Source organism: Coregonus clupeaformis, chromosome 7 (genome assembly GCF_020615455.1).
Source record: "Coregonus clupeaformis isolate EN_2021a chromosome 7, ASM2061545v1, whole genome shotgun sequence".
NCBI lineage: Eukaryota > Metazoa > Chordata > Actinopteri > Salmoniformes > Salmonidae > Coregonus > Coregonus clupeaformis.
In genome coordinates, this window is record NC_059198.1 from 51,652,484 (window position 1) to 51,674,520 (window position 22,037).

A 22,037-nucleotide genomic window follows, 5' to 3' on the forward strand; every position below is an offset into this window, starting at 1 on the left:
GCTCAACACGGAAGTGGTCAGATGAAGCGGATGCTAAGCTACAGGACTGGTTTGCTAGCACAGTTAAAGGGGTTTCCATCGCACTTTCAACTCTACTGATGGTTAGGTCAAATAAAATGTGCATTATATAACGATTGTGCCCACTTTGGTATTGGCACGTTCACTCTAGCCAACAGCTCGCAGATACAGTCCGGGTAAAGCCTACATGATGAGATTATAACGGACAAAATAGTGACATTATTTTAATTTGTCAAACGGCAACCAAGCATCAATCATCATCTCACCAGAATAAAACCCTCAATATTTACTGGAAAGGAGCATCAAAAGCTCATCACCTTGCACTTTTCACCACCCTGTGAAGTTCATCGTAACTTATTTCATCTGTAGCCTAATAAAAATTAACTTTTCCGAGTCGTAGTGGGAGGACCACACAACATGTCATCGGGTGACTCCAAGTTTACTTCGATATGATGGTTATTATATAAATATTTGCGCATAAAAGCGTTTCCACCCCCATTTCTCGCATAATTACTACTATTGTGAGATTTTACAGAGAATTGGAATGATGAGGACTTTTTAGACTCAGTCAGTCACGTTCAGCAGCCTGCCACCATGCAGGCCTATATAGCTCAGTCAGAATCTGAGATCTATGCAGGGCCAATAGCCTGTTGTGTGAAAGATCTGGTCGCCATGGGGATGTGTCTACAGTATCTGACTATTATCTGATCAGAGCGGGGCTGGTATCTGATCAGAGTGGGGCTGGTATCTGTTCTGAGTGGGGCTGGTATCTGATCAGAGTGGGGCTGGTATCTGATCAGAGTGGGGTTGGTATCTGTTCAGAGCGGAGCTGATATCTGATCAGAGTGGGGTTGGTATCTGATCAGAGCGGAGCTGGTATCTGTTCAGAGTGGGGCTGGTATCTGATCAGAGTGGGGCTGGTATCTGTTCAGAGTGGGGCTGGTATCTGATCAGAGCGGGGCTGGTATCAGTTCAGAGCAGGGCTGGCACATCAAACAGTCGGTCGGTTGCATCGACAGACTGAGATCGCGATAAGAAGTCTACTGTCAACTACATAGCAACCCACTGGGCAAACCACATAATTTCATCGTGGAAATGTGGGTCATATTTGGTTGCGACGTTGATCAATGAGATTTCAACCTTTATTCATCCGCTCAAAAATACAGGCAGAAGTTTGTTGAATTCCCAGTGTGTTATCACTATGCTTTCAATCATCTAAAAGCACAACCAAATTCCAATGGAAAAACAAGGTCTGATATTTGGTGTAGTTGTCATCAAAATGCGTTATCACTGCGCTTTCAACCATTTAAAAGCACCATAAAGTTCAAATGGGAATACAATGTCAGATATGTTGTATTTATACAACAATTTAATGCGTTATCACTGTGCTCCGTCTAATATCAGAACCAAATGACCTGGATTGTAGTTGAGATTACATTAAAAGTACATGGTGCAAATGATCAATGCTGTTTGAGATTCTGACAGATTATTACAGCAATTGTGATGATCTCCGCAGACCTGCGACCTTTGCATGCTATCTCGAACACGCTTTATATGATCACATAAGAAGACATTTATAGTTAACCTACAGTAGGCTAACCTCAAAATGTGGCCATGGATGTTACTTATTTTAAGGATGAATAAATACTGTTAGACCTATATTAGTTTGTAAGATACCCTTAACTTTATGCTATTTACTGTATAGTAATATTGAATTGTGTTCGGTTGACAACGCAACCAAATATCACCATTTAAAGTGTGTTACTGTGTAACGCTTAGTTTAATCTAAGCCACTGGCTTAATCCTATTATTTAACTTATATTTGTGGTTTTAGTCGGAGACGTGAATCCAACATAGAAATTATTAATTTGTAGACAAACTGGTATTAAAGCCAGAATAAGTCAGTGGCACTAGCGTTTAAGCGTGTTGGCCTAGTAATCGAAAGGTTGCTGGTTTGAATCCCCGAGCAAACTAGCTGAAAAATCTGTCAAAGTGTCCTTGAGCAAGACACTTAACCCTCGTTGCTCTGGATAAGAGCATCTGCTAAAATGTCAACGCAAAAAGTACTACATGACAACCAAGACACAATTCAACATCCGGTTTGTCTACAAATTAATAATTGGTATGTTGGATTCACGTCTCGATCTCAACCAAAAATCTAAGTTAGGAATAAATCAAATCAAACTACATTTAAAGTTTGATTAGATTTAGTATCTAATCAAACTTTAAATGAAGTTTGATTTGATTTAGCCCTATTCCTATGAGTTGGTTGAGATGGAGACGTGAATCCAACATATTAACGATTTACATTTGAACTAAACTAAGGCTTGAAACCCTAGGCCATAGGTCACTAACAGGCGGACCGCGGTCCGGATCCGGACCCAGAAGCCGTCCCATACGGACCCGGACCAAAACAAAAGATTATGAATTAAAACCTGACGGGCGCTTCTATTTTAATATGCACAGCTTTTGTAGTCTTTACGGTACTCGTTTTGTGAATGAGGAAACTCACCGACCAATTGCAGTGAGTTAAGCGATCCCACGTGATACCACTCAGCCAATGAAGTCTTTGCATTCCTGGCGGTAAACATTGGGACTCTACAGTGCAGACAGATGAGAGTTTTAGAGGCAAGTTACCAAGGAAAGAAAGTCGGATTAAAAAGATAGCGATATATGTAGAAAACAAAGGGAGCGAAAACAGACGAATGAGACGGAGAAAGGGAACGAAACAGACGAGTGAGAAACAGACGAATGAGACGGAGAAAGGGAGAGATACAGACGAGTGTGCCGGAGAAAGCTGAGGAAAATACGAGTGAGACGGAGAAAGTTGACGAAAATATGAGTGAGACGGAGAAAGGGAGCGAAACAGACGAGTGAGGCAGAAAAAGGGTAACAGTTAGAGAAAATAAGGAACAAATGGCACTCTCCAAAAAAAAGAAAAGTGGACAATGAAAACAGAGCATTTAATCCAGAATGGACAGACTCCACCAGGATCCTGAGCAACACATTCACTGCCCAACAACGTGCTCTTGAGTGTTCCCTCAGAGTTTCTTGGATTTTGGGTAAACACAAAAAGCCATTTACAGATGGAGGGGTTGTCAAAGAATGCATGAGTGCAGTAGCTGAAACACTACTTGAGGGAAAACAAAAAAATGAGCTTTGTGATAAAATAAAGCAAATTCCCATGTCAGCATCATCTGCCACAAAGAAAAGTGAAATATTAACTCAGGATGTGCTAACCCAGCTAGATGAAGCCATGCATAAGGCACCATGTGTAGGCTTAGCTGTGGATGAGTCCACTGACATATGTGACAATGCTCAGCTGTTAGTGTTTGCCAGGTTTTTTCAACACAGCCCAGAAAACATTCTGTGAAGACATGTTAGGTGTCACTCCCCCTTCAGACCAGTACAAGAGGAGAGGATATCTACCTGGCCATTAAGGAGATGTTAACAAAAAGAGGAATAGAGCCAAAACAAGTGGTTTCAAAACCACAGATGGAGCCCCTTCTATGATAGGGAAAGAAAAAGGAGCTGTAGCAAGACTGAAAGGGGACAATCCTGAGCTTTTATCTTACCATTGCATCATTCATCAATCTGTCCTCTGTGCCTCCCTGTCAGATGAGCATGCTGAGGTGATGAATACAATGATGAAAATGATAAATTTTCTCAGGGCATCCTCTTCCTACCAGCATCGCATGCTTAGGGAATTCCTCAGAGAAGTTGATGCCAATGCTGATGATCTTTTGCTGCACAACAATGTGAGATGGCTCAGCAAAGGCAGGGTGCTAGAGCGCTTTTGGTCCATCAGGAGGAATTAGCATCTTTTTTGGCAGAGCTAAGCAGTCAGAAGGCAACACAGTTTTCTCTCTTTTTAGAAAATGAGAAATGGATGGATAATGTGGCCTTTTTGGTTGACATCACGTCACATCTGAATGAACTGAATTTGAGGCTACAGGGCAAGGACAATTCAATTTGTGAACTGATGACAGCTGTTCGCTCCTTTCAGAGGAAACTTGAAGTGTTCAAGGAAGACCTGCAGGGAGACTGTGTACACTTCCCAGCAGTGCAGGAACAGGTTCAGGGACAGAGAGATTTGTCTTCTTTTGTTGATTTTATTGATAAGCTGATTGTAAACTTCAGCAACCGTTTTGACAGCTTCAGCTTTGGAGAGCAGCTCACCATGTTCATTCAGAACCCATTTCTGATCACAGATGTCAGGGGGTTCTCAAAGGAAGTCACACAGCACTTTAAATGGGTAAATGCTGGGCTCTCCAGATGCAATTGGTTGATCTCCAAGCAGATGTGGCCCTGGAAAGAGCAGTTTGTAAGAACTGACCCTTCCACTTTCTGGTTCCAAATGGTCCCTGAGACTGCTTTCCCGGGTCTGAGGAAAGTAGCCCTATACATCTTGACCATGTTTGGCTCCACATACAACTGCGAGGCAGCTTTCTCCACAATGAACATAATTAAAACTAAATATCGTTCCAGGCTCACCAATGAGCACCTTCACATGTGTATGAGAATGGCCCTGACTCCATTCAAGCCCAGGTTTAAAATTCTGGCAAGACAGGCTAAAGCTCAATTCTCTCACTGAGCAAAAACATGGTGGAGTGGGATATGAGGGGAAGAAAGTGATACTCTAAAACTGTTCAATTGTTAAGATCTGTTGAGATTTATTATTTGTAAAATTGGTTGAGACTGTTGAGTCAAGATGTGAAACAGAAAAGGGAAATTCAAACTTTTTCCTCCCTTTATATTATTTTTCTGAAGTTAAGCACTTTTTTTGAAAATGCACAATTTTCACATTTTATTTATTTTCTCTTATTTTGACATGCAGCCCTAGTTTTATTTAGTTAATTAATGAGAGCACATTGTACATATCTACAGTCATACATATATGTTCAGTAGGGCTGCCCTCTTAGTCGATTAGTCGACTAATCGGTCGTTTTGGTCTTAGTCGACTAAGATTTCTTTAGTCGATAAGTCATTTTTTATGCTTATTCATGCTTAATTACTCATTTCCAAGTAACTTATGAGAACATTTCTGGTGAACACGAGATTTAAAGTGGTGCTTTTGCAGGATTAATTTCGGAGAAACTCAGTTTTACAGATGGTTAATTAACTACATTTATATTGCGCTTTTCTAGTCTTGCACAGCTCTGTCGATTAAATCAACTAATCGATTAGTCGACAAACTCATATAAGTGTTAGTCGACTAAGAATTTCTTTAGTCAGGACAACCCTAATGTTCAGTTCTATGTTTCGTGATAATAAATATTGTCAACAAGTTTTGAATTGTACTGAATTAATTTGATTAGACGGTCAGTTATTGATTACATTCAGAACTACTAGGCTACTTAAATATATATACCACTAAATTGTTAGACATTATGATCTTCTGGACCTTTGCTTCAAAACATTTTCTCTAACTGGACCTTTTTTAAATTTTGTTGAATACCCCTGCCCTAGGCCAATGTGTGTTGTTATTTTTTGTTGAATCCTGGGTTGAATTGAAAAAAAATTGCTGTTGGTGACTTTGTAAATTCTATATAGGCCTAAATAGTATCATTGATGATATATAACTTATAAAGTATGGTTACATTTAATTTGCTCTGTTAAACCTACTCTTTGGAATGACTTCGATAGCAACAGTGAATATATTTAGTTCTTAAGAGATCTCTCAATAATCATTCTCATGATAGCATATTGGTAGTAGTAAGTGACAAATATCAAAGCTAAGCAGGTTTGGGCTTGGTTGAAAATCCTGGATGGGAGACGAAATGGATAGATCGACTCTCCAGTAGGAGGTGCTGCGCAGCCTGCTGTTTTTTTCTGATAGTGGAAATAAGGTTGAAGGTCTGACGTTGTTTGAAAGGTACAAATTCAAAACATTTATACAAGGTTTATCTATGTTGAAAATTGGTTATAATGGTGACATAATCCTGTGGTTGAAATTTCACCCTCAAGACAACAGTTTACATTGATAACTTTTTTTTAAATCCAATGTATTTTCCACCTAAAAATAAATTCAACCAGTTTGTGCACGTGAAGTGTTTTGACTTATACCAGATAGGTGCAGTGAAATGTGTTGTTTTACAGGCTCAGCCATAGTAGTGCGGCGCCCCTGGAGCAAATTAGGGGTAGTGCGGTGCCCCTGGAGCAAACTAGGGTTAAGAGCCTTGCTCAAAGGCACAACGTCAGATTTTTCACCTTGTCAGCTCAGGTATACGAACCAGCAACCTTTCGGTTACTGGCCCAATGCTTTAACCGCTAGTCTATCTGCTGCTGGGAGGTTGGTGTGCATGCGTGCATATTTACATGTATATACTGTATATATAAATATATATACACTCATATTTATATTCTGTTTACTAGATCACATTCATTGTGTTGAAATGAATACAAACAATGTCCTAAACTGCAATATACAATTTGTTAAAGTAGAATGAAATGTAAATGACTAATTTCCCAATGTCAACTGTTTTGTCTTTCTCTTTCAGGTATCCCCAGTAACATTGGTCCAGTTAGTAAGTAAATGAATCCAAAGCTTAAACCGCTCACAGAAACTGCTTTCTGCTTTACTATGCCTGATCATATCCGTCCCTAAAGTCCACGTGGTTTTAAATGTTCATTTCTGATTTAGGTACTCCATTATTCATTAGGTGAAGGATCAGTCATAATTTATTAGGACGTGTTCATTATGCCAGGGTTAGTTCAATACACTTTTTTTTCCCCCCTCTCTGAAGGAAATAGCTTTCTGCCATGTTGTCTGGAAGGCTGTGAGTGGAGTTGGACTAATTCACCTTCAACAAGTTAAGCCTAGATAGCAGCCAGACACCTGAGTATGCATACAAAACACCATTGGTTTTTCTCCCCTATGCATTATACATAAATAGCATATAGAGTTTATTAAATTGCCCCGACCTCAGTGGTGGGATAATGTCAGGGAGGTCATTTCAATATTGAGTATCGTCTGCTGCAGCCAGTGGCCCCTGGAGTACAGAGAGAGACGTCTAGAGACGTAGTCTTCAGTTATTATAGTAGCCATCTTGGGACTGCACCTCAGGGTAATAACAGGAGACACACACACACACACACACCAAGGGTACGTTCCAAATGGCACCCTATTCCCTATATACTGTAGTGCACTACTTTCGACCAAGGTCCATAGGGCTCTGGTCAAAAGTAGTGCACTATGTCGGGAATAGGGGATGTCATTTCCGACTCACATAAGTATTGAACAAGTCAAAGTGCCCCAGCCCATTCCTCATCAGTCCATCCATCAATCTATTTATCTAGCTAGAACCCCCTCTACTGGGGGGAAATCGATAGACGAAAAGCAGCTCAGATGGACAGCATCCCATTAGTGTTTGGATGGTTTCCTTTTCCTTAAGTCCTGGCTGTATCTCCATGACTGCAGATATCCAAAGGACTAGATAACTAGGACTAGATAACTAGTACTATATTACTAGGACTAGATAACTAGGACTATATTACTAGGACTAGATAACTAGGACTATATTACTAGGACTAGATTACTAGGACTAGATAACTAGATAACTAGGACTAGATAACTAGGACTAGATAACTCGGACTAGATAACTAGTACTAGATAACTAGTACTATATAACTAGGACTAGATAACTAGGACTAGATAACTAGGACTAGATAACTAGTACTATATAACTAGGACTAGATAACTAGGACTAGATTACTAGGACTAGATAACTAGTACTATATTACTAGGACTAGATAACTAGATAACTAGGACTAGATAACTAGATAACTAGGACTATATAACTAGATAACTAGGACTAGATAACTAGATAACTAGGAATAGATAACTAGAACTGGATTACTAGGACTAGATAACTAGATAACTAGGACTAGATAACTAGGACTAGATAACTAGATAACTAGGACTAGATAACTAGATAACTAGGACTAGATAACTTACAGCAATATGGCCATCAGACCTACCGAGTCATTTTATGTCAACATTCATGAAGGGAAGAAGACAGCAAAAGGAAGCTGTTTATAAGTATTGGGACGTTGCCATGTTTAACATTTACAATGGTATCAGCATATTTACAAGTGACACTATGGTGGTAAAATGAACTCGCTAGTTGGCGCTGAACTTTGAACCACAACTGTTACCACAACTGAGGTCAAACTAACATAAACGTATAATTTGATCCAAACAATAACAAACAGTTTATTATGAAAATTCAGAGATATTTGACATCAGAAATTAGCATGGAACCAAGTGGACACCCTCCCTACCTCCACCCCAACCCCCTAACCTTAGAGAGCATGGAACCAAGTGGACACCCTCCCTACCTCCACCCCAACCCCCTAACCTTAGAGAGCATGGAACCAAGTGGACACCCTCCTACCTCCACCCCAACCCCCTAACCTTAGAGAGCATGGAACCAAGTGGACACCCTCCCTACCTCCACCCCAACCCCCCAACCTTAGAGAGCATGGAACCAAGTGGACACCCTCCCTACCTCCACCCCAACCCCCCAACCTTAGAGAGCATGGAACCAAGTGGACACCCTCCCTACCTCCACCCCAACCCCCTAACCTTAGAGAGCATGGAACCAAGTGGACACCCTCCCTACCTCCACCCCAACCCCCTAACCTTAGAGAGCATGGAACCAAGTGGACACCCTCCCTACCTCCACCCCAACCCCCTAACCTTAGAGAGCATGGAACCAAGTGGACACCCTCCCTACCTCCACCCCAACCCCCTAACCTTAGAGAGCATGGAACCAAGTGGACACCCTCCCTACCTCCACCCCAACCCCCTAACCTTAGAGAGCTGAATGAGTTCAGTGTTGTCTCCAGCCTGTGCATGGCCAATTCTCTAAATGTGTGCTGCATGCATGTTCTCCATAGATATACATACTGCATATACATACACACATCATACCCCCTCCCTAGATCCTCCCAAACCCGACATCTAGCCAGACCATGGCAGCACTCTCAGAACCCTAGTGGGGAGTGTATTACATAGTCTGTCTGTCTGTCTGTCTGTCTGTCTGTCTGTCTGTCTGTCTGTCTGTCTGTCTGTCTGTCTGTCTGTCTGTCTGTCTGTCTGTGGGTGGGACTCACATAAAGGGCACACTGACTGACTGACTGACTTAGGGCCAGGTCTGTATGGTTAATTCAGAGCAGGCTTGTAGGCATTGAAATGCTGACTGTCTATCTCTACACCCCCTAACCACCACAACACAAAACACTACCCAGCTTTGGTTCTGTAGCCACAAAACACTACCCAGCTTTGGTTCTGTAGCCACAAAACACTACCCAGCTTTGGTTCTGTAGCCACAACACAAAACACTACCCAGCTTTGGTTCTGTAGCCACAAAACACTACCCAGCTTTGGTTCTGTAGCCACAAAACACTACCCAGCTTTGGTTCTGTAGCCACAAAACACTACCCAGCTATGGTTCTGTAGCCACAAAACACTACCCAGCTTTGGTTCTGTAGCCACAAAACACTACCCAGCTTTGGTTCTGTAGCCACAAAACACTACCCAGCTTTGGTTTTGTAGCCACAAAACACTACCCAGCTTTGGTTCTGTAGCCACAAAACACTACCCAGCTTTGGTTCTGTAGCCACAAAACACTACCCAGCTTTGGTTCTGTAGCCACAAAACACTACCCAGCTTTGGTTCTGTAGCCACAAAACACTACCCAGCTTTGGTTCTGTAGCCACAAAACACTACCCAGCTTTGGTTCTGTAGCCACAAAACACTACCCAGCTTTGGTTCTGTAGCCACAAAACACTACCCAGCTTTGGTTCTGTAGCCACAAAACACTACCCAGCTTTGGTTCTGTAGCCACAACACAAAAAAAACGACCCAGATTTGGTTTTTTAGCCACAACACAAAACACTACCCAGCTTTGGTTCTGTAGCCACAACACAAAACACTACCCAGCTTTGGTTCTGTAGCCACAACACAAAACACTACCCAGCTTTGGTTCTGTAGCCACACCAGTAAAACACTACCCAGTTTTGGTTCTGTAGCCACAACACAAAACACTACCCAGCTTTGGTTCTGTAGCCACAACACAAAACACTACCCAGCTTTGGTTCTGTAGCCACAACACAAAACACTACCCAGTTTTGGTTCTGTAGCCACAACACAAAACACTACCCAGTTTTGCTTCTGTAGCCACAACACAAAACACTACCCAGCTTTGGTTCTGTAGCCACAACACAAAACACTACCCAGCTTTGGTTCTGTAGCCACAACACAAAACACTACCCAGCTTTGGTTCTGTAGCCACACCAGTAAAACACTACCCAGTTTTGCTTCTGTAGCCACAACACAAAACACTACCCAGCTTTGGTTCTGTAGCCACACCAGTAAAACACTACCCAGTTTTGCTTCTGTAGCCACAACACAAAACACTACCCAGCTTTGGTTCTGTAGCCACACCAGTAAAACACTACCCAGTTTTGCTTCTGTAGCCACACCAGGGATGAAGTTGAGTGAAACCAAATTGAAGTCGTGGGTATGTAGCTATGTTCTCTAAAATAAAAAAGCAACCAAACAGAACACGGCTAAATGTCCTGGAACACAGAAAACAAACCAAAATAGAATAGAGCTGCCCCCGAAACAGAAAACGTTGCACTTTTTCATATTGTTGTTTGAAAGTACTTTCATTATTTGTTTACTTTTATTAAGTTTATTAAGCCAGACAGAATCGCCCTAATGCAGCCATTAAAGCAACATTTATATATATTTTAAAAGAAATCTGAGCTCTGCAAGATTGCAAGATTTCATGTCATTATGAGAGCAGCATTTATTATAATGTGTCACTTCCCATGTAGAGCGGCTTACCTGAATTCTCCCCAACTTAATAATGAATAGAACTACAGATGTGATGCCTGTTAGAGAACTAATGCTCTAATGTTTCTAATCAAATTCTCCTTTTCCTGTAAAGCAGAACCTCCCATCAAGGTTACAGGTCAATATCTCTACAGAACGTTTTCTCTTGTATATTTATATTAACTGAAAACAACGATTTGACCATCGGTGGGGAAAAAAAAAACAATCAAAATTCCCTAAATACTTACAAAAAATAACTTGCCGGACGATATTGGATGTTGGCCATTATTATTATTAATGAACAACTTATTTAGAACTGACATGACATTCTACGTACTTTATCAGTTATGGAGCTGTGACAGAGAGGGTTTGGATAGTAACTTAGTCAAACACTACAGCATATATTAACTGTATGTCTGTGTGCCTGTCTGCATGCATACCCAAACCCCCTATCGCAAACGCATTACCCTTATCTTTAACCAAACTGAATGTATTACAAATGATTAGACACCCCACACAGTACGGCTCACTATCCAATCACACGGTAGTTAAAGTTAGCTTGCTGTGACACCACTGGACACTAATGATCACATGACTACACAACCACACTGAGGTCAAGGACACTGCAACACAGAGACTTAGTGTCGCTTTAGTAAACGATTACAATACTAGAATAAGTAACAAGACCTTCCTTCTGCCTCTGCTTGACTCAAAACCGCTCCATCCCCCAACCAACCACAACCACCAAACACCACCAGTATTTCCCCATCAGAGAAATACAGAGTTGTATGTAATTATGAGGTTACACCACAACTATCAGCCATTCCAATTCCTGACACACCACATTATTTATTCATCGTGATTCCTCGACCTGAAATGCACTGTAATTAGATATTGATTGCATAGTCAACTTGACGAATGAAACAAAATGCCTGCGACACTTAAACCAACCCACCCATGTTTGCATAAGTTATGATCCCACTACATATCGGAGAGAATCTCAAGTAGAGACTGTTTTGTTATTTTTGTTTCTTTGTTTATATAATTTACTCATCATTGCCATCGATGCACACACTCAAGTGAGCCCATGAAACGGCACAATTACATACAATGTCCCTGGGACGTGCTCTGGGACATGGTCTGGGACTGGTGTTGGGATGCATCTACTGCTTGTCCCTGTACAGGCTTGACAGTCATTCTGTTGTTCTGAGTTGTTCTGACTAGTAAGGCCGGTATGTCTAGTTGTCTACATATGTCCCACCAGTCAACCCTTATTAGAACCCTGAGTAGTAAGGCCTTGCCGGTATGTCTAGTTGTCTACATATGTCCCACCAGTCAACCCTTATTAGAACCCTGAGTAGTAAGGCCTTGCCGGTATGTCTAGTTGTCTACATATGTCCCACCAGTCAACCCTTATTAGAACCCTGAGTAGTAAGGCCTTGCCGGTATGTCTAGTTGTCTACATATGTCCCACCAGTCAACCCTTATTAGAACCCTGAGTAGTAAGGCCTTGCCGGTATGTCTAGTTGTCTACATATGTCCCACCAGTCAACCCTTATTAGAACCCTGAGTAGTAAGGCCTTGCCGGTATGTCTAGTTGTCTACATATGTCCCACCAGTCAACCCTTATTAGAACACTGAGTAGTAAGGCCTTGCCGGTATGTCTAGTTGTCTACATATGTCCCACCAGTCAACCCTTATTAGAACCCTGAGTAGTAAGGCCTTGCCGGTATGTCTAGTTGTCTACATATGTCCCACCAGTCAACCCTTTATTTTGAACCTCTAGTACTGTTAATGAATCTGATGTCCACTGTAGCCAGAGCACCTAATAACTTATGGTTTCTCCCGATTGCATGCAGTTCGGCCGAATGTCTCATCCCTAGGTGTTGCTAACCGAAACCAAGGTAGGTTATACCTCCAATTAAGATTAAACATATCTCTTTATAGATATTCCTCATATATACAGTAGTCATACAGTGACGGTTGAGGCCAGATCCACCAAGATGGAGCTTTTCCTGCCTAGAGTTTATCTGTGTTAAAACCTTTAATGACATTGATCATTTTTTTTATTATATATATATATATATATATATATATATATATATATATATATACTGTATATATTTGTATTTTATTCGCTCTCTCTTTTTCATGAAAGAGGACTTTCTCTCTCTCTCTCCCTCTCTCTCCCTCTCTCTCTCTCTCTCTCTCTCGCTCTCTGTCTCTCTCTCCCTCTCTCTCTCAATTCAATTCAAAAAAAAAATCCATTTCAATTTCTCTCCCTCGCTCCCTCTCTCTCTCTCTCTCTCTCTCTCTCTCTCTCTCTCTCTCTCTCTCTCTCTCTCTCTCTCTCTCTCTCTCTCTCTCTCTCTCTCTCTCTCTCTCTCTCTCTCTCTCTCTCTCTCTCTCTCTCTCTCTCTCTCTCTCTCTCTCTCTCTCTCTCTCTCTCTCTCTCTCTCTCTCTCTCTCTCTCTCCGTTTCAATATCATTTGATTATCCCCTCCGTTTTAATTGTGTGTGGCGTTAATCCATTGTGCAGATGTGCTGTGGATGTGGCGACTTGCAAATAAACTGCCCCTGTATTTCCATAGAGAGCTCTAGCCAAGCGGATGTAGAGGTATAGAGTCTAAATTGGGCTATACTGTATGTGTCTTGGGTTTATATCTGGCGAGAACATGGGAGAGCATATGAGAGGGACTTAGGCAGGGTTGACCCTCCAGTTTGTTTGTTTGATTATCTGATGGCGAAGAGATGCAAGCAGCACTAGTGGTCATCTGTCAGGAGAATGTAACACCACTACTGGTCATCTGTCAGGAGAATGTAACAACACTACTGGTCATCTGTCAGGAGAATGTAACAACACTACTGGTCATCTGTCAGGAGAATGTAACAACACTACTGGTCATCTGTCAGGAGAATGTAACAACACTACTGGTCATCTGTCAGGAGAATGTAACAACACTACTGGTCATCTGTCAGGAGAATGTAACAACACTACTGGTCATCTGTCAGGAGAATGTAACAACACTACTGGTCATCTGTCAGGAGAATGTAACAACACTACTGGTCATCTATCAGGAGAATGTAACACCACTACTGGTCATCTGTCAGGAGAATGTAACAACACTACTGGTCATCTGTCAGGAGAATGTAACAACACTACTGGTCATCTGTCAGGAGAATGTAACACCACTACTGGTCATCTGTCAGGAGAATGTAACAACACTACTGGTCATCTGTCAGGAGAATGTAACAACACTACTGGTCATCTGTCAGGAGAATGTAACAATACTACTGGTCATCTGTCAGGAGAATGTAACAACACTACTGGTCATCTGTCAGGAGAATGTAACAACACTACTGGTCATCTGTCAGGAGAATGTAACACCACTACTGGTCATCTGTCAGGAGAATGTAACAACACTACTGGTCATCTGTCAGGAGAATGTAACACCACTACTGGTCATCTGTCAGGAGAATGTAACAACACTACTGGTCATCTGTCAGGAGAATGTAACAACACTACTGGTCATCTATCAGGAGAATGTAACAACACTACTGGTCATCTGTCAGGAGAATGTAACAACACTACTGGTCATCTGTCAGGAGAATGTAACAACACTACTGGTCATCTGTCAGGAGAATGTAACAATACTACTGGTCATCTGTCAGGAGAATGTAACAACACTACTGGTCATCTGTCAGGAGAATGTAACAACACTACTGGTCATCTGTCAGGAGAATGTAACAACACTACTGGTCATCTGTCAGGAGAATGTAACAACACTACTGGTCATCTGTCAGGAGAATGTAACACCACTACTGGTCATCTGTCAGGAGAATGTAACAACACAACACTACTGGTCATCTGTCAGGAGAATGTAACAACACTACTGGTCATCTGTCAGGAGAATGTAACAACACTACTGGTCATCTGTCAGGAGAATGTAACAACACTACTGGTCATCTGTCAGGAGAATGTAACAACACTACTGGTCATCTGTCAGGAGAATGTAACAACACAACACTACTGGTCATCTGTCAGGAGAATGTAACACCACTACTGGTCATCTGTCAGGAGAATGTAACAACACAACACTACTGGTCATCTGTCAGGAGAATGTAACAACACTACTGGTCATCTGTCAGGAGAATGTAACACCACTACTGGTCATCTGTCAGGAGAATGTAACAACACTACTGGTCATCTGTCAGGAGAATGTAACACCACTACTGGTCATCTGTCAGGAGAATGTAACAACACTACTGGTCATCTGTCAGGAGAATGTAACACCACAACACTACTGGTCATCTACATTGTGAAGACGATAGCATGTTGTTGTTGGACTCTCTCACAGGGTTTAGTTAGTAATGACAGTCAGGATTGTTCAGAAAGAATCATGAACTAAATGAAGATTGTACCCTCCTCTACTCCCTTTTCTACATGAAGGATGACCTTTTTGTCCTCTTGTCTCTTCCAAACGGTAAACTTGAGTAGATTCCACCCAACATGATTCGACAGACTGCATCTGTAACAGTCAGCGCAACCACACTGAATGCCACAATACTAGAATGTTCTTACAGTGCAATGATAGTGAAGACAATGTGGGAATTAATTCCTCTAATATTTGCAGTCTCAGAATATAACACATAATATATATATAGGATCACCTATCTCACTCTGCATTTAATAATTCATATCAGACCATTGTTCTGTCTGTTTATTTAAACCTTTTTTTGTACTATAGTGAAAGAAATATGAATGTGTCAGCGCTTTAAGCCTTTAGAACATTCTATTATTTAATGTTTAACAACAAAATATATGCTTTTGTTTATTTATTTATTTGTTTATTTATTTATTTGTTTATTTTTCTTCTTTTTGTTGAATTTGTCCAGTAGTTCATCAAGTTGATTTGTCAACTGTCCCTTCAGTTCAAGTTGCAAACAGCAAGCGAGGTAGGAGCTTCTCAGATTCATACAGTTCCCCCTGTGTCAGCTGTTGTCAAACTGCCTGTAGCTCAGAGAGGACTGTCTGTCTAACTGCCTGTAGCTCAGAGAGGACTGTCTGTCTGTCTAACTGCCTGTTGCTCAGAGAGGACTGTCTGTCTGTCTAACTGCCTGTAGCTCAGAGAGGACTGTCTGTCTGTCTAACTGCCTGTAGCTCAGAGAGGACTGTCTGTCTGTCTAACTGCCTGTAGCTCAGAGAGGACTGTCTGTCTGTCTAACTGCCTGTAGCTCAGAGAGGACTGTCTGTCTGTCTAACTGCCTGTAGCTCAGAGAGGACTGTCTGTCTGTCTAACTGCCTGTAGCTCAGAGAGGACTGTCTGTCTAACTGCCTGTAGCTCACAGAAGACTGTCTGTCTAAATACCTGTAGCTCAGAGAGGACTGTCTGTCTAACTGCCTGTAGCTCAGAGAGGACTGTCTGTCTAACTGCCTGTAGCTCAGAGAGGACTGTCTGTCTGTCTAACTGCCTGTAGCTCAGAGAGGACTGTCTGTCTGTCTAACTGCCTGTAGCTCAGAGAGGACTGTCTGTCTGTCTAACTGCCTGTAGCTCAGAGAGGACTGTCTGTCTGTCTAACTGCCTGTAGCTCAGATAGGACTGTCTGTCTGTCAAACTGCCTGTAGCTCAGAGAGGACTGTCTGTCTGTCTAACTGCCTGTAGCTCAGAGAGGACTGTCTGTCTGTCTAACTGCCTGTAGCTCAGAGAGGACTGTCTGTCTAACTGCCTGTAGCTCACAGAAGACTGTCTGTATAACTGCCTGTAGCTCAGAGAGGACTGTCTGTCTGTCTAACTGCCTGTAGCTCAGAGAGGACTGCCTGTCTAACTGCCTGTAGCTCACAGAATACTGTCTGTCTAAATACCTGTAGCTCAGAGAGGAAGTCTGTCTAACTGCCTGTAGCTCAGAGAGGACTGTCTGTCTAACTGCCTGTAGCTCAGAGAGGACTGTCTGTCTGTTTAACTGCCTGTAGCTCAGAGAGGACTGTCTGTCTGTCTAACTGCCTGTAGCTCAGAGAGGACTGTCTGTCTGTCTAACTGCCTGTAGCTCAGAGAGGACTGTCTGTCTGTCTAACTGCCTGTAGCTCAGAGAGGACTGTCTGTCTGTCTAACTGCCTGTAGCTCAGAGAGGACTGTCTGTCTGTCAAACTGCCTGTAGCTCAGAGAGGACTTTCTGTCTGTCTAACTGCCTGTAGCTCAGAGAGGACTGTCTGTCTGTCAAACTGCCTGTAGCTCAGAGAGGACTTTCTGTCTGTATAACTGCCTGTAGCTCAGAGAGGACTGTCTGTCTGTTTAACTGCCTGTAGCTCAGAGAGGACTGTCTGTCTGTCTAACTGCCTGTAGCTCAGAGAGGACTGTCTGTCTGTCTAACTGCCTGTAGCTCAGAGAGGACTGTCTGTCTGTCTAACTGCCTGTAGCTCAGAGAGGACTGTCTGTCTGTCTAACTGCCTGTAGCTCAGAGAGGACTGTCTGTCTGTCTAACTGCCTGTAGCTCAGAGAGGACTGTCTGTCTGTCTAACTGACTGTAGCTCAGAGAGGACTGTCTGTCTGTCTAACTGCCTGTAGCTCAGAGAGGACTGTCTGTCTGTCTAACTGCCTGTAGCTCAGAGAGGACTGTCTGTCTGTCTAACTGCCTGTAGCTCAGAGAGGACTGTCTGTCTGTCTAACTGCCTGTAGCTCAGAGAGGACTGTCTGTCTGTCTAACTGCCTGTAGCTCAGAGAGGACTGTCTGTCTGTCTAACTGCCTGTAGCTCAGAGAGGACTGTCTGTCTAACTGCCTGTAGCTCACAGAAGACTGTCTGTCTAAATACCTGTAGCTCAGAGAGGACTGTCTGTCTAACTGCCTGTAGCTCAGAGAGGACTGTCTGTCTGTCTAACTGCCTGTAGCTCAGAGAGGACTGTCTGTCTGTCTAACTGCCTGTAGCTCAGAGAGGACTGTCTGTCTGTCTAACTGCCTGTAGCTCAGAGAGGACTGTCTGTCTGTCAAACTGCCTGTAGCTCAGAGAGGACTTTCTGTCTGTCTAACTGCCTGTAGCTCAGAGAGGACTGTCTGTCTGTCTAACTGCCTGTAGCTCAGAGAGGACTGTCTGTCTAACTGCCTGTAGCTCACAGAAGACTGTCTGTATAACTGCCTGTAGCTCAGAGAGGACTGTCTGTCTGTCTAACTGCCTGTAGCTCAGAGAGGACTGTCTGTCTAACTGCCTGTAGCTCACAGAAGACTGTCTGTCTAAATACCTGTAGCTCAGAGAGGACTGCCTGTCTAACTGCCTGTAGCTCAGAGAGGACTGTCTGTCTAACTGCCTGTAGCTCAGAGAGGAATGTATGTCTGTCTAACTGCCTGTAGCTCAGAGAGGACTGTCTGTCTGTCTAACTGCCTGTAGCTCAGAGAGAACTGTCTGTCAAACTGCCTGTAGCTCACAGAGGACTGTCTGTCAAACTGCCTGTAGCTCACAGAGGACTGTCTGTCAAACTGCCTGTAGCTCAGAGAGGACTTTCTGTCTGTCATACTGCCTGTAGCTCAGAGAGGACTGTCTGTCTGTTCAACTGCCTATCTGCAATGGCTTAAGGAGTACATCTGACCCGGCGTGACAGTTGGTGTCAGCGGTCACTCCACAACTCTAAAGCTGATCTGGGCCTGCTAGGTGTCACACACAAGGTTGATCTGGGATGGGACCTTCTGTGATTGGCACACCTGCCTGACGCCGTGTGACTAGGCAGTGGGAACAAAGTGCCTTTTTGTTGCAAGGTATTTATTGGCTGGGAGGGGTGGTGGGTGGCTGTGACGTGTGTCAACTCTTTCTCAAAACACTGGTTCTCTATAGAAAGGACATTTATTTCTAGTCATGTTTTTCTTTAAAAGTTCTCGTTGCATGCTCTGTGTTTTAGGGTGACAGTTGTGTGTGAACGTAATGGCCTGTGGATTACACTAGTGCTACAGATGCCCCTAGTCCTCTCCTCCTCCTAACTCACATTGAACACACAGTAGGACAAATGACCTCATCTAGATGTACATTTCAGAGTTACACACCTACACCTTGAAAATTACATCCCCAACTCAACTCGTCTTGTTTGACCTGTCTCTTACTGTGTGTTCCATCCCCCCCATGTAACCCAGTTCCAGAATCAGAATCCTCATCCTTCCATTGTGGTGTGCTTGGAGCGATTGTCTTGTACTCTCTCCCTCTAACAACATGCTTTCTCATAGCCCCAGGGTCAACTGATGTCTAATACCGCTGGCTGCATCCGTCCATGCCAGACCTGTCATACTGCCCCCTCTACTCCCCATAACCTAACATCGTCTCAATCTCAACCCCCATCTCGCCATCCTAACCTCGCATGTGATGGCGTCTCCTTGCTCTGTGTTGCTACCACTGCCACCCGCCGTAGCACGCGCCCCCGCGCAACGCAACGCAACACAACACAACCCAACCCCACGTCAACATGGCCCCCTTGGTCTCTCTCCACCCTTCCTTCTTTGCAAGACTGCGAATGCTTCGGCCACTCCAAGCGCTGCAGCTACATCGAGCTGCTAAACTCTGTCATTTGCGTGAGCTGTAAGCACAACACTAGGGGCCAGCACTGCCAGGATTGCAAGCAGGGCTACTTCCGAAATAACTCTGCAGAGCCGGAAGATGAGAATGTGTGTATAGGTCAGTTCCCTCACCACTGTCCCCGTCATCATCAGCACTGCTTATATCGGCTAATCCTCCACATGACCCCACCACGTTTATACCAGCCTATGACCCTCACCCTCACCTTTCACCTTTCACCTTTCAACCTTTCACCCTAGTGCGTCAAACCTCCAAACTCCTGCCTCGTGTGTTTCACCATTTATTTTCTTGTTGCTATCTTGGTCCTATCTTCCCCACTGTCTTCTGTCCATGTGATTGTGACATCACTCGCGTCCTTCTCCACAGGGCTTATGTTTTAAACCAGCTGTTAGTCGTCACAGTATTACCCATAAATCTGTAACGTTACCCTCTTTTTCCAAACTGATATTAATATTTACTGATTATATTATGGCGCTCAGGATGGTATTGAAGCTGTCTATGTCATGACAGGCTTTTTATTTCCATTATTTTAGAAGCAACAGATCATTCCACATGCTGATAATGTATGTTTCACAAATAACCACAAACAGGAATCTGTTCTTCACACGTTTAACTCCATGCATATTCTATAACCACAAACAGGAATCTGTTCTTCACACGTTTAACTCCATGCATATTCTATAACCACAAACAGGAATCTGTTCTTCACACGTTTAACCATGCATATTCTATAACCACAAACACGTAGGAATATGTTCTTCACACGTTTAACCATGCATATTCAATAGCAGACCCCTGTGTTGTGCGCCATCACGTGATATAGCAAGATTCTATCCTGTATTTTAAGCCTTATCCAGAAATGAGAATTACACCAAAAACCAAAGTCTGAAAATATCTGAGGACCATCTGACATAATAAGAAAAAGGGGGCAGTTTGATGAAAAAGCTTTGAATAAAGGTTAAAATCCAGGCATGTCACAAGACTGCCAAAACACAGGGTCCTATAAGACATGTCAGCATGAGAGTTTCCTCAGCATTATACATCGATACTGTAGGCTTTACCGTATACTTTCCACCATGCCTTTCTATCTGTGTTAGTGTTTAGGGACTCTGCAACACCCTACACATGCCCATAGCACCCTAGAATACATGTTGATGGAATAACCTTTTGTATTACCAGAGTTGGGGTCAATTCCATTTCAATTCCATTCAGGAAGTACACAGACATTCCAATTCTCTTCAGTGCTTTTCAATTAGGAACATTTGGAATTTGGATTTGGTGAATACACCCTAGAATACACCTCTGGAAAACAGAAAATAGTAAGCCGACCTTCCACCCCACATCCAGGTGAGTCTAACGAACTCACACACTCCACGTGTAAAGCCCCGAGGTGTTGGAGCACCGAGTGCATATGTCACTTGTTAGGCCCAACCCTGTCCAGGAAGATTCCATCAGAAACCTATTCCCTATATATATAGTGCACTACTTTAGACCAGAGAATGGCACCCTATTCCCTATATAGTGCACTACTTTAGACCAGAGAATGTCACCCTATTCCCTATATAGTGCACTACTTTAGACCAGAGAATGTCACCCTATTCCCTATATAGTGCACTACTTTAGACCAGTGAATGGCACCTATTCCCTATATAGTGCACTACTTTAGACCAGTGAATGGCACCCTATTCCCTATATAGTGCACTACTTTAGACCAGAGAATGTCACCCTATTCCCTATAGTGCACTACTTTAGACCAGAGAATGGCACCCTATTCCCTATATAGTGCACTACTTTAGACCAGAGAATGGCACCCTATTCCCTATATAGTGCACTACTTTAGACCAGAGAATGTCACCCTATTCCCTATATAGTGCACTACTTTAGACCAGAGAATGTCACCCTATTCCCTATATAGTGCACTACTTTAGACCAGAGAATGTCACCCTATTCCCATATAGTGCACTACTTTAGACCAGAGAATGTCACCCTATTCCCTATATAGTGCACTACTTTAGACCAGAGAATGTCACCCTATTCCCTATATAGTGCACTACTTTAGACCAGAGAATGTCACCCTATTCCCTATATAGTGCACTACTTTAGACCAGAGAATGGCACCCTATTCCCTATATAGTGCACTACTTTAGACCAGAGAATGGCACCCTATTCCCTATATAGTGCACTACTTTAGACCAGTGAATGGCACCCTATTCCCTATATAGTGCACTACTTTAGACCAGAGAATGTCACCCTATTCCCTATATAGTGCACTACTTTAGACCAGAGAATGTCACCCTATTCCCTATATAGTGCACTACTTTAGACCAGAGAATGGCACCCTATTCCCTATATAGTGCACTACTTTAGACCAGAGAATGTCACCCTATTCCCTATATAGTGCACTACTTTAGACCAGTGAATGGCACCCTATTCCCTATATAGTGCACTACTTTAGACCAGAGAATGTCACCCTATTCCCTATATAGTGCACTACTTTAGACCAGAGAATGTCACCCTATTCCCTATATAGTGCACTACTTTAGACCAGAGAATGTCACCCTATTCCCTATATAGTGCACTACTTTTAACCTCATCCCTATAAGGAATAGAGTGCCGTTTTGGACCCAG

The 22,037-nt window shown here is 42.9% G+C and overlaps 1 protein-coding gene across 3 annotated transcripts in view; it reads left to right on the forward strand.

The window, feature by feature from the left end:
* The window catches only part of LOC121570344 (netrin-G1-like), a 217,913-nt gene that overhangs the window by 181,178 nt on the left and 14,698 nt on the right, over positions 1–22,037 (forward strand). For 2 of the 3 annotated variants that reach the window (XM_045221423.1, XM_045221424.1), the window contains exons 5-6: positions 6,519–6,545; positions 19,341–19,508. In XM_045221423.1, coding sequence (XP_045077358.1) covers positions 6,519–6,545; positions 19,341–19,508 — 195 coding nt within the window. The remainder of the gene's footprint in view (positions 1–6,518; positions 6,546–19,340; positions 19,509–22,037) is intronic. The other variant, XM_045221425.1, reaches the window with a different exon arrangement.